This window comes from Eulemur rufifrons, chromosome 15 (genome assembly GCF_041146395.1).
Source record: "Eulemur rufifrons isolate Redbay chromosome 15, OSU_ERuf_1, whole genome shotgun sequence".
Classification (NCBI taxonomy): Eukaryota; Metazoa; Chordata; class Mammalia; order Primates; family Lemuridae; genus Eulemur; species Eulemur rufifrons.
The window spans coordinates 92,818,877-92,831,190 of record NC_090997.1 but is presented as its reverse complement, the minus strand read 5'-3'; the positions used below and the strand labels follow the sequence as shown (position 1 = coordinate 92,831,190).

Here is a 12,314-nt window from a genome sequence, read left to right as displayed (position 1 = left end):
AAAATTGCTTTCATCTTATACTTCTGGTGTATTAGTTTATACATCATATTGATTTTTAAAAAGTTAAATGCATAGGCAAGTATATTATTTCTGAATTCCATGGCAGCGTAGTAAAGGAGGCATCCAAAATATCTGTGATGCAAAGAAACTGCTTCTAGGGCATCGCTCTACAGCAGGGTTCTCAGTAAGTGTGATCTGCAGACCAGCATGATCAGTACCAGCTGGGAACTCGTTAAAAATACCAATCCTCAGGGCCCATTCCATGTTTACTGAATTGGAAACTCAGGGGATGTGGTCCAGCCATCTGTGTTTTAACAGGCGTTGTGTACCCAGGAGATTCTGATGTTCAAGTTTGAGCACCTTTTAGACTAACGGTATCTGTAGTCACATTATTGTTAATGGAACACAGAGGGTTACACTTTCTGAAATGTCGTCTTCTAACTTCTGCATTTCGGCAATGCTATGATTTCTTGGAATCTTTGATCTTGAAAGCTGAATCACTGCCCGGTTAAACACCCTAGTGATGCAGCTAGGACTAGACTCAGGGCTGCTAGCACCGTGCTTCCTATCCTACCACATTCCTCCAGCGCTTCCGTGCCTTTCGATTCTCTTCAGTTCTTCCACCATATACTGATTTTTTTCCTTTATCTGCTGAGATTTTCGGAGGCTACAAGGAGTAGGGATGGCATTATTGTATTTATAAAAATTATTTACAAATCTACCCAATGTTTAGGAGGGCCCCTGAGGCACATAAGGAATTGTAATATTTCCCCACTAAGGGGGCAAAGAAAGGTATTTGGTTAAAATAAAACTTACTAAAGAGATTTGAGGTGCAAGGCATGGGGGACAGAGTCCAAACTGAAATGGAGGGAGCAGAGAGAAGTGGGAAAGAAGGATTCAGAGTTGAACTCAGGGAGAGAAGCTGAGGGGTCTCTCTCCTGTGTGGATGGAGACACACACACACACACACACACACACGCTCAAGAACTTCATCTTGATACTTAAATGAGTCCTCAGACATTTTTCCTTTGCCAGTTACAAAATATGGTCGTGGCTGAAACTTTGTTTTTACTGATTAAATATGTACCTTTTATGTTGTTTTTGAAAGCAGTTATAAAAGAATCTATGGTGTTTTGTTTTTCAAAATAGTATAAAATCACATAAAGGGACCCAAACTAAAGGTTAGAATATTTCCGTAAGTTTTGAATGAATTGAGTATACACTAAAGTATTGATATTAAAAATATGAATAAAATTACAAAAATAAAGTGACATAGAGAAGTCTTTTCTTTTTTAAAAGATGTTTTAGTCTAAACAATAAGCCTTTGGAAAGCTTTCCTTAGGATACCTATAACAAGACAATTTTGTACAAAAACTGAAAAAAAATATGACAGAGCAAACATAGTATCTTTAAAGTAATGGAAGAAAATCAGGATCTTCTTAAAAATGCCTATGAACAGTTCCAATGACAAGTACATTTATATCTAAAGCAGTGGATAGCACTGGACCATTTACACAGGACACAAAGTAATGTTGTTTAAAAAGGCAAGACCAGAGATGTGAAGATCATCTTCAGTTTTTAAAATTTTATTACTTTATTCCTATATTTTCTAAATCCTAAATACTAAATTTTTTAATAAACCAGATCACTCTATCAAATGATAATATATCACTTTATATAAATTACTTAAGATACTGTCTCTTCCATGTCTAAGAATGTTCAATAACTTTCTAGATAAAAAGTACCTATCCTGAAAATTAACCTTTGCAAAGCCTGCAGTTTTTCCCTTGTAAAATTCTACTATAAGCACTTCTTGTTAAAGGCTCATACAGTAAGGTGAGACATGACTGCCACCATGTGGAACAAAAATGCACCATAAGTATATACTTCAAATAAGCCTTCAATGTAGTAAGAGAACTACCGAATTCTTTATTTTAAAATGCAATGGAAACAATGATAAATAAGTACTGTTTGGTCTTCTTTGAGTTTACATTAGTCTAGATTCATTAATGCAATGTTCATTTTTGGTACAAATAGTTGGACACTGACACTGACAATGTCAACTAGCAAAATGCCGATTATGAAAACTATCTGTAGCCTTGCTACTCAAAGTACGTTCCAAGCTCAGCAGGATCTATATATTAGCTTGGAGCTTGTTCGAGATGTAAAATCAGGCCCCACCTCACAGGCACTGAACCGGAGTCTGTATTTGAACAGGATCCACAGGCGATTTCCGAACACACTAAAGGCTGAGAAGTTCACATCTAGATCTAGTTCCTATGCCTTGATTCCAGCCCCATCTCCTTTACACTCCACCCACCCAACACAGGGGTAGGTGACTTTCACCCAAAATTCCAGGTAGTTAAGAAAAATATAGTTTTTACTTGAATTACCTGATTAACTTGACCTTCTCTTTATAAATGTGGAAATCTATTTTATCAATTATTTTCTTAAACTACTGGGTTAGTTCCACAATTCAGAAAAACACTGAAACAAATTTTTCAGAAAAAAGGGCTGGTTTAGTTTCAGGAGAGAGTAGAGTATTTTATTTTGCCCAATCAGAGCCCTTCAGCATAAAGAGACATTCATATACATATATATGAACATTTTCCAGAAACATTAATTTATAATACATTTTTTTAAAATACCAGCTTAACGGTATTTATTTACAAAAATATTTCATTACCTAATTTTAAACCTTTTGCTGTGATGACAGTTTGTAAAGTACAGGAATGCAAAATAACTACAAAGTTTAACACATTTTTCGTGTTTGCAATAATGCTTTTTTTAAGATGAAACAATACACAGATTTTTTTTTAAAACTGTATTTCAAAATGCATATTCCAGTAATTACCTATGAGATAGTTACTGGGACTGAGCAAGATATTTTTTTTTAAAAAGTGCAGCAACTGAAAAACACCCGCATGTACAGTTTAAGGTATACACAAGCTAGAGCTCTATACCACGCATGCTTGCCCCTGCAGTGGACAATGTTAGAAAAACTTAATCTTGCTCTTTTTCATATTGTCTTTTGGTAATGTATTTACAATGAACCAATAGTATAACCAGAAAGCAAAATGTTTTCCTGGTTCTAACTATCATGTTGAGCAGAGGTCACACCTAAAATATCACGGTACTGTTTATTTACAAAAAAAAATTTAAAAATGAAAACATGATTTACCCTCTTTGCATTGCTTTCCACTGATATGTTGAGTCTGTTTTTCAACTCCATACATTGTCTTCAGTTGAAGTAAACAGAAATTGAAGACAACACAAAACAAATAGCAAAAGTATAAAAAAAAAACCAAACTATGAAATAAATAGGATTCCATTGCCATTAACCTATATCCATTTTAAATGCCTGAGTCAAACAACCTACAATAAATTAATACTGATTTATTTACATCTCATACACTATAAAATTTTAATTTAAACTATGAGCCTCATTGTAAAATACTGGCAAAACTGACATTCATGATTTTTCTGATGTAAAGAATAAAATAAAGAGAGCACTTACAAGTAGCCCCAGACTACTGTACTCAATTTGTAAATGAATTGTGCCTAATAATTTAAGTGTATTAGTAACTGAAGAAAATAATGTTATAACCCTGGTAATTGGGAAGTTATTAAAATCATTTAATTCAGCTGAGAAAGGTAAGCTAAAGATTTCCCCTTTATGTGTTTTTTGTTTGTTTGTTTTTGGTTGCAACAACTGTTTTCTGTCCACAGACCTTTATTAAAACTTCTGAGGCAGTAGTAAGATCATTAGTATTCACAAGAAAAATAATCCCCATAGCACTTTACAAGAAATTGATCAGAGTGATGAAAAGTGCAATTAACAAAAGCTGTAAACAGTATCTTCACATTCATTTTCAAATGAACAAAAAAATCTGTGGGCATAAATTTCAATCCAAAAGAACAAACACCCTAAAAGGGAAAAGAAAAAAAAAAGGACATTTAAGATATAGGAGTGTTTTTTTTTTTTCAAAGTAAATACAGATTAAAAATTCTAAGAATATTAAGTATCAAACTAATAAGGAACAAATTCTATAAACTACAAAATAAAAACCTTCATTGACAAAAATACATAAACTCTGTTTTCATTTTTGGAAATTTATTTTTAAAAAAGGTAGAAGAAAATACCTGGAAAACTATTTTAAATATATATATATCTATATTTTAAAACAATAGTTAAGGTAGGCATCCAACAGCAAGCTGTAGCTACTGAGAAAGATCTTGCAATTATGGTTGTGGGCATTTTCCCCCCAAATAAAATTAATATTTGAAAATGCTAAATAGAGGGTTTTTTTTAAACCATAGTAATGGCATCTTTCCTGTCATGTGTGAAGATTTTCAAATGATGTATGATTTCTTTAAAATTAACTGTATCTCGATATGAGATACCAATATTTCTTATTATAAGCGTAAAACATAATTTTTTGTATGGATAATATACATACTTTTTAAGTACTTTGACTTAAACTTAACAAGTTCACCATTTTTAAAATTAAAGAGTACATTTATAAAAATTCCATTTTAAAACTAAAAGTATATTCTCTAGCAGTATGTATAAATATAACATGTTACTGTATGATCTTAAAACAAATCTGAAAGTGTTGCAATAATTAAGACCAAGAACACTGAAACATACAGCAAATTATTTTACTATTTTTTAAATCTTTGAAAACTATATAAAACCCTATTGAAGGTTTTAAAACTGATCAGTTTGTTTAAGGTGCAGGTAGCAGCATATTCATGATTTTGGCATGTTTTATACATATGTATCACTTGATTTAAACTGAGAAATGTGGATTAAATGATAATAAAAAGTTTTCATTACCTAAAAAAGTGCAGAAAAAATTCAAGTTTAAAGTTCAGTGCTCTTTATTTTGCAGAAACAAATAAAGTCCCAAAAGTTAAAATGTAAAATAAATCTTTGCCACAAAAAATTTACCTTTGGATATAGCTTTTCTAATGTCACATGAGAAATGCCTTAAGGAAAACATATATGGAATATAGAACCCAGGGTAAAAACTTTGAACTCCGTGGTGTCTTCCACATATTCTTCCTTTTCTCAGCTGTCTCCCCAGCACCCCTGTAACCTAAAAGTATGTAACACTTTCAGACTTGTTTAAAACACTCACATACCCACATAAATTAATTTCAGAGGAACCTACAATTAAGTTCTAAGCAAAAGAAATTCTTCTTTCTTTACTTTAAACTACTACACTTAATTAAATTGTAATATACTTACAGACAAGTAGCAGCATTTTTCACATCCATAAAAAATCAAATTAAGAAGTTAGTAATAGCTCAGTTGAATCTATAACAACTTTTTGGAAACACTTTGTACAATTGAAATGCAAATGAAAATTGTTAAGATGATGCAAAACTTCAAATGGACGTAATCTACTGAATTTGTCAGAATATAAGATTTCAAATAACTTTCTAAGCAAATACATATGGATTTTAGTTTGAAAAGTGAAATGAACTGGATATATGGTACATACAGAAAAACTACTTCCTACTGACAAATTGCTAATCAATGAATACTTCAATGATTTTAGAGGCAAGGACAAATGTAGTAAAACAATGTTGAAGATATGGAGAGAGCACATGAAAATCTTTCATTTTTCTGATATTTTCTATGTTAACCTTTTTTTTTTTTTTTTGGTTAGTTTTCCTGAAATCGTGGCTTGCTGGTGACTATTACTTTCTGCATTTAAAAAGAAAAAAAAATAGAGATGTTATCTCAAATTACAATAAATTCCCTGGGTTAGTTATTACTGCAGACTGTCTCTTATCTACAGACTGAATCAAGTATAACTCTAAGAAGCTTATTTCCTATACTCAAACATACTTCAAGCTTTTTAATCCTAACTGAGTCCCTAGTTTGTTGTGCATAATTTGTAGATTAATTTAAAAATTAAATAACTCAAAACATCAATTTAAGATTTTCTTATAAAATCCTCAAAATCCATCTCAGGTCAATGTAGCTACTTCTCTATTTGAAAATAATTACAAGAGTGGTTCATTTTATATACAACAGGAAAAATGACAGTAAAAACTGAAGTTAATATACAAATAACACAAAGTAACACAGCAAATTAAATAACTGTGGCTCATATGACCTTCACATCGATAGGGAATCAACCAGTATATTAATTTACTTAATGCTTCTCAACTTCTTCAAATCCATAACTGTTGATTTTATCGATGACATTCACAAAACTGTACCTTTTAAAAAGGACCTAATACTTCCTGTGACATATCATGGAACAACAGGTTTACTGAATAATAGATAATACAAATTAAGCAATTCATAAACTGTTGAATGCTCATCAGACAGCTGACATTAACTAAACAGAAATATGTTATCATCAATACTTTCTATAAATTCAAAAACTGTTGAAAATGATCGTATTTTTAAAATATTTCTTTTGGCTTGATCAATTATCTCCATCACATATATTTAGTCCCTACTGAATGATATTTAAAGTAAACTTTGATGTAAACTTTTGTATCCAGTAGTGCACATTATAAAATGTAAACATAAAAGCTTTATTAATGAAGAGTAAGGAGGAAAAATGGCATAACAGACTGCACGAAAAAGTTAAGATGTCCTACATATACCTTTAATGATCATATGGAAGGGAAAAACAACCATCATGTTTGCTATCAATTTGTGCTCTGATTATCTCCTAATGAAAAAAGAAAATGATTTAAAACAATTTTTTATAGAAGACAATATTTAAATTTCATTAACATTAATTTTAATGCTTCTACTTTGCTCCTACTTCGTTGCTTTAACAATAATTGATGATAATCTCAGATTAGCCACCTTATGAGACTGCTTATTTCCACATCTACAGAGTGGTTTCTTTCCTGTCCGTAATGCTGTTCTATGAATCAATCATTCATAAGTCCATTGCTGGTCTCAATTTGCATTATGCTCCAATACAGAAATAATTTAGTTATCAAAGTGTATGTATTTTCCTTTCTTTTTGGCTTTTTAAAACCTTGAAAGGATATGTACACAGATTTATAGTATATTTCTACAGAAAATGTTTTGTAGGTCATCAGACTAGACTCTTACATAGATAATTATTGACAACAGATGCTTGTAATTTTCCATGCGATAGCATGTGCACTAAGATTTAATTGACTCATCACCTGAGTGTATTAGGACTGTTAGCAAATAAAGGGCATTTTAAAAAGGGAGCTGAGCATTTTACTGAAATAATGAAAGTTTTTTTTTTTTTGCAATTTTAATTAAATAATGCAAAGGTACATTTGGTTAAACATTTTATAAAAGTTCAAGCAAAATTAAAAACTTAGCCAATTTTAACATTTCTACAAATTTAACCAGTAACTATTTTGATCAAATCCACCTTTAGCTGAATTAATGAGAACAAGGACAAGGAACATTGAAGTATTCTCCTCACCACAATGGAGGTTTTTCTCACTTTCCACACTGCATAGCCACTACATGGAAACTCCCAGAATGATGAGCAATTCAGTCATGCTCTACACTTTTCTTTTCAATGAAAAGTGATGTATTGTCTTGTTTTGCTTTTGACAAAATATGAACTAAACACAAGTATATAATAACAAGAATCCAAGAGTAGCCCATACACAAGTCAACTATGTGTATGTTTTTTTTTTTTTTTTAATTTAAAGCCCACCGTTTCAGCTTATCTGTCTAAAGATATGGTAACAAACAGTTTGTTTCTTTTTTCACTAATGATGCCGATGATCAGTCAGTTTAAGAGAGGGAAAGTCCAAGACAGCTGTTTATGATCCAGTCCAATGACATAAAATATAACTATTTCAGCATCAGGACTTCTGACTTACTGCCTCTCCCCTAAACAGGTCAAACACTGACGGCAGATACAACGGCACACAATCTTTTGGCATATGAAGGTTTAACACAGGAATGATCCAGGATTAGTCCCTGCCATATCTCTTCAACATCCCCCTTTGTTTCTTCATCTGTCACGTGTGACCTGCTTGGTTCCCAGACTGTCAACTCACAGCTGGCACACACCATCTCCTCCAGTTCGAGTGTGTGAACACTCCTCAGTTAAAGCCACATGACTGAGGTAAAACAGAGCATGATTGTGCTAGGAAAGAACAGTATTCAGCGATGAACATCCCTTTAATGTTAACTTTCCTAAATAAATCAATGTAATAAAAAAGGAAAACATTTTTCCTTCTGGCTGAAGTTGAACTTAATGGATTCTGGTTGTCAGAACTGGTACCACTTCTTATCTTTGTATTTCAACATCATCTAAAGGGAAAAAAACAACAAAACCATATTTTGAAAATGTCAGAACAATATTTGTAAGTTGTAACTGGTTTCTATATGTTTTCCAAAACATTCTAACATTCTGAAACATTCTGTAGTATTAATATATTGCTTACTTCAAATAAATCAATAAGAAGAGTTCTATTTAGAGAAAAAAGACCATAACCATTAAGAATTAACCTAGAATTTCCTCAAATTTTGTAGCAGTGTGACATAATTTGGTGACCTAAACTAATAACATACAAATAAGGTAATTTTCAGTTTTCTAATATGAACTAAAAATAATGCTTAACAAACTGGTGGGTGAAAGGTTGAAAATCCTTCTGCTACTGCCATCTCAAATTTACTGAGCATCTACTCGAAGCCAGGCACTGTATGACACACCTTCCCTGCTTGATATTATTTGATCCTCATGACAATTCTTGGGTTAAGCATTGTTTTTCTCCTCAATTTACAATGAAGACACTGAGGCTTCTAGACTTATCCAACATAACACAATGGTGAAACTGTAATTTGAGCCCACGCAGTCTGATTCAAGAACGTATGATTGTAACCACCTTGATATACTGTCCTCCTTTGACTCTCAAATATGGCTCAAGAACACTGGTTGAAAGGAAAACTGTAAGTTTGAGATTGAGCTCTTTGCTAAATATTTAGAGTGTAGATATAATCTGAAATTGACTAAAGCACTATATGCCTTAGAGATCACACAATCAAGTGCAAAGTTATGACAACAAAAATCCTGACCTAGATTGAAATCCACTGTACAGCTGAGGTGCCTAGATAGTACAAGTACTCACAAAGGATCTCTGAATCTCTTGGAAGCCCTGGGCAAGTATTTCTCAGGTAAAGTTACCTCTTTCATACATTTTAGGTTTCAGAATTCTTGAGCAAGGGAGAGATGAGTTTTGAAAGAAAAAGTTAAGAGCGCTATCACTACAGATTGGGTGTTCAAGTATAAAAGCAATGTTGATATGGTTTTTCAGAAAACAAACTCAAAATGTCTTCAAGGGCTAGGCTAGGAATGAAATGTGTGAAATAACCCAGTGCAAAGCATCAAGAAGTGGAAGACTTGTGTGTCAAAATGAAAAATGTGTGGTTTACCTAAAGGCTTTTAAATTCAGCTTTGTAAGAGCCTATGTTGGTCAACAAAACATATTTTTAAGAGGGCCAGTTAGGGATCCCTACTTTATAGCATCTATTTCTGAGCTCCATCATGACCTCCTAGGTCTATCAAGATGAACTCATTGCAAAATGCATCTCGCTGCCCCTCCATACTCATTGTTCTACAAGACAGACTTAGTATTGTTTATTTAAATAAAACTGTTTGTTAATTTTAGTTATTTAGATATACCTGGAAGAATCAAGGAGGCAAATTATTTCCTTCTCTAGGACAAAGTGTAATAGACTCTGAGGCATTAAGGAAAATCAGCATTGTTATTTCATTCCTTAAGAAATAGTTACAAATCTGGCTTTGTTTACAAAGAGCCTGAAAGTGAGCAGGTTCCTTCAAAATTTATAATCTTCAGTAAGAGATCAAAGGCTATTGAGACACATTCTGTAATGGTTCCCTCTGGTGGCAAAACTCAGGAATTTGCAATTGTACAAAGGATATATGAAAATACATGCATGTAAAAATACAATAGCTATAAACATACAATAACTTTCATACTTGCTTTACTTGGGGTTTCTTGTTTAAATATCTGTTTGATAGACATACCTCATGAGCATGTTTAGAAAACGAATCTGCACTTGATAACATAGCTGCAGTTCTTTCTTCCAGGTCGCCAAGTTTCTGCCCTCTTTCATCCAGTGCCAACCTGGCTCGTGCTAATTCACCGACGACTCCAGATGCTGCCCCCTTCACACCTTCAATACCACCAGGGCCAGGGATGTGCTGTGCAAGGCTCCTTGAGGCCTTTCCCGAGGACGATTCTCCGACTGAACGGATTGGATAATGAGAGTAACTCAAAAAATGAAAATTTTATGTAAAATACCTACTACATGAATAGCATTAAAATATAATTTTTAAATTCGGTGACAATATAATTGAACTATTACAAATTTCACTTTATAATTTAATATGTTCTCCTTTTATTATGGTTTTAGTAGTTTTTAGATACTTTTTTGAACATACAAAAACACAACACACATTAATAAATATTCTACTTTATACTAGTTCCGAAGAGCAGGACTTGTGCAAAAAAGGGGTTGGTAATTGTTGCAATGAATAATGAATATACTGATACCAATTTACATAATGGAAAAAATTGCTCCGATGTGTGCAAAAAAACTAAAGATAAATTAAAGATATGTAGCTTCAAGTATATAGATTTAAATATACAGGTTTGATTTAGTTTATTCCTCCCTTTCTCTTACTTTAAAAAAATACCATGCTAAGGCTCAGAAGCAAAGAAAACTGAAGAATTTATTCAGAATTCTATTTCTGTCTCCCAGAGTTGTAGATATGCTACATTCCTTTCTTTTCTCTCTCTCCATTTACCTTGTCACTTACCACACAGATCCAGTTTTCCTTCAAAAGACCTTAGGAATTCATTGGTTCCTTTCCCTTTCTTATATAGACTCTGATTACGTAACACGTGGATCACTGCAAAAGTCTTAAATTCTTTAAAGGCTGATCCTCTTCCCTCAGCATATTTTTCTTTCTTTCTTCTTTTTTAACCTTTGGCCAATCACATTTCTACTCAGAAACCTTCCCAACAGAGTACAACAGGTGGGACTCTGAAATCACTTTTAATATCCCTTGCTAGATATTGACTGTTATATCAAGTATTAATTGCAAAACTTTTAATTGACAATTAGTCTAACTGTGGATGGCTTCTGATTTTGTTTTTAATTCTGTGGACTGTGTTTAAACAATTCAAAAGTATGTTCCTGATTTTGATACCCTAAGTGCACATTGTCACTTTATTGAATATGTACAACAGTCCCATGAAGGTTATAAAGCATACCCTGTGCAGCTTCAGGTGCTAGCATTAAATTTGGTCTGTTATTACACACATAAAAAAATATACCTGTTAATACTTTCCATTCCCACTCTTCTCAGTCCTTGGCAATCACTAATCTCTGTCTCTATACATTTGTCTATTCTGAATATTTCATTGAAATGAATTCATACAATATGTGGCTCTTCATAGCTGGCTTCTTCCACTAATAATGTTGTCAAGGTTCATCAATATTGGAGCATATATCAGTACTTTATACCTTTTTATGGCTAAATAATATATAATTTTATGGGTAAATTACATTTTGCTTACTCATTCATCAGTTGATGGACATTTGGGTTATTTCCATTTTTTGGCTTTTATGAATGCTACTATTGAATATTTGTATAAGTTTTTGTGCGAATATATGTTTTGAATTTTCTTGGGTATATGTCTGGGAGAGGAACTACTGTATCATATGGTAACTATGTTTAACTTTTTAAGGAACCGCCAGACAGTTTTCCAAAGACGTTGCCCCATTTTATATTTGGTGTATGAGGGTTCCAATTTCTCCACATCCTCGACAGTCTTTGTTATTGTGCATGTTTTACAGCAGCAGTCCCCAACCTTTTTGGCACCAGGGACCTGTTTTATGGAAGCCATTTTTCCATGGATTGGGGGTGAGGGAGTGAAGGGATGGGGTGTCATGGGCATTGGGGGGTGGTGGCACAGAGCTCAGGCAGTGATGTGTGGCCCATTTTCTAACAGGAGGTCATGACTGGTATCAGGCCGCAGCCCAGGGTTTGGGGACCACAGTTTTACAGCCATCCTAGTATGTGTGAAGTGGTATCATCTTGTGGTTTTGATCTGCATTGCCCTAAGGACAAATGATGTTGACCATGTTTCCATGTGTTTATCAGTCATTTGTATATTTTCTTTGGAGAAATATCTATGCAAATCTTTTGCCCATTTAAAAACTGGGCTATTTGTCTTTTTATTATTGAGTTGAAAGAGTTCTTTATATTCTGGATACTAGACCTTATCAGATATCAGATGTATGA

At 33.1% G+C, this 12,314-nt stretch overlaps 1 protein-coding gene across 4 annotated transcripts in view; it reads right to left on the bottom strand.

Moving 5' to 3' along the window:
- Window positions 1–2,518: 2,518 nt before the first annotated feature.
- STXBP5 (syntaxin binding protein 5) overlaps window positions 2,519–12,314 on the bottom strand; it is a 160,657-nt gene continuing 150,861 nt past the window's right edge. For 3 of the 4 annotated variants that reach the window (XM_069488927.1, XM_069488928.1, XM_069488930.1), the window contains 2 exons: window positions 10,029–10,249; window positions 2,519–8,290 (listed from right to left, as the gene is read on the bottom strand). In XM_069488927.1, the coding sequence (XP_069345028.1) occupies window positions 8,249–8,290; window positions 10,029–10,249 (263 nt within the window). In that variant the 3' untranslated portion in view covers window positions 2,519–8,248. The remainder of the gene's footprint in view (window positions 8,291–10,028; window positions 10,250–12,314) is intronic. The other variant, XM_069488931.1, reaches the window with a different exon arrangement.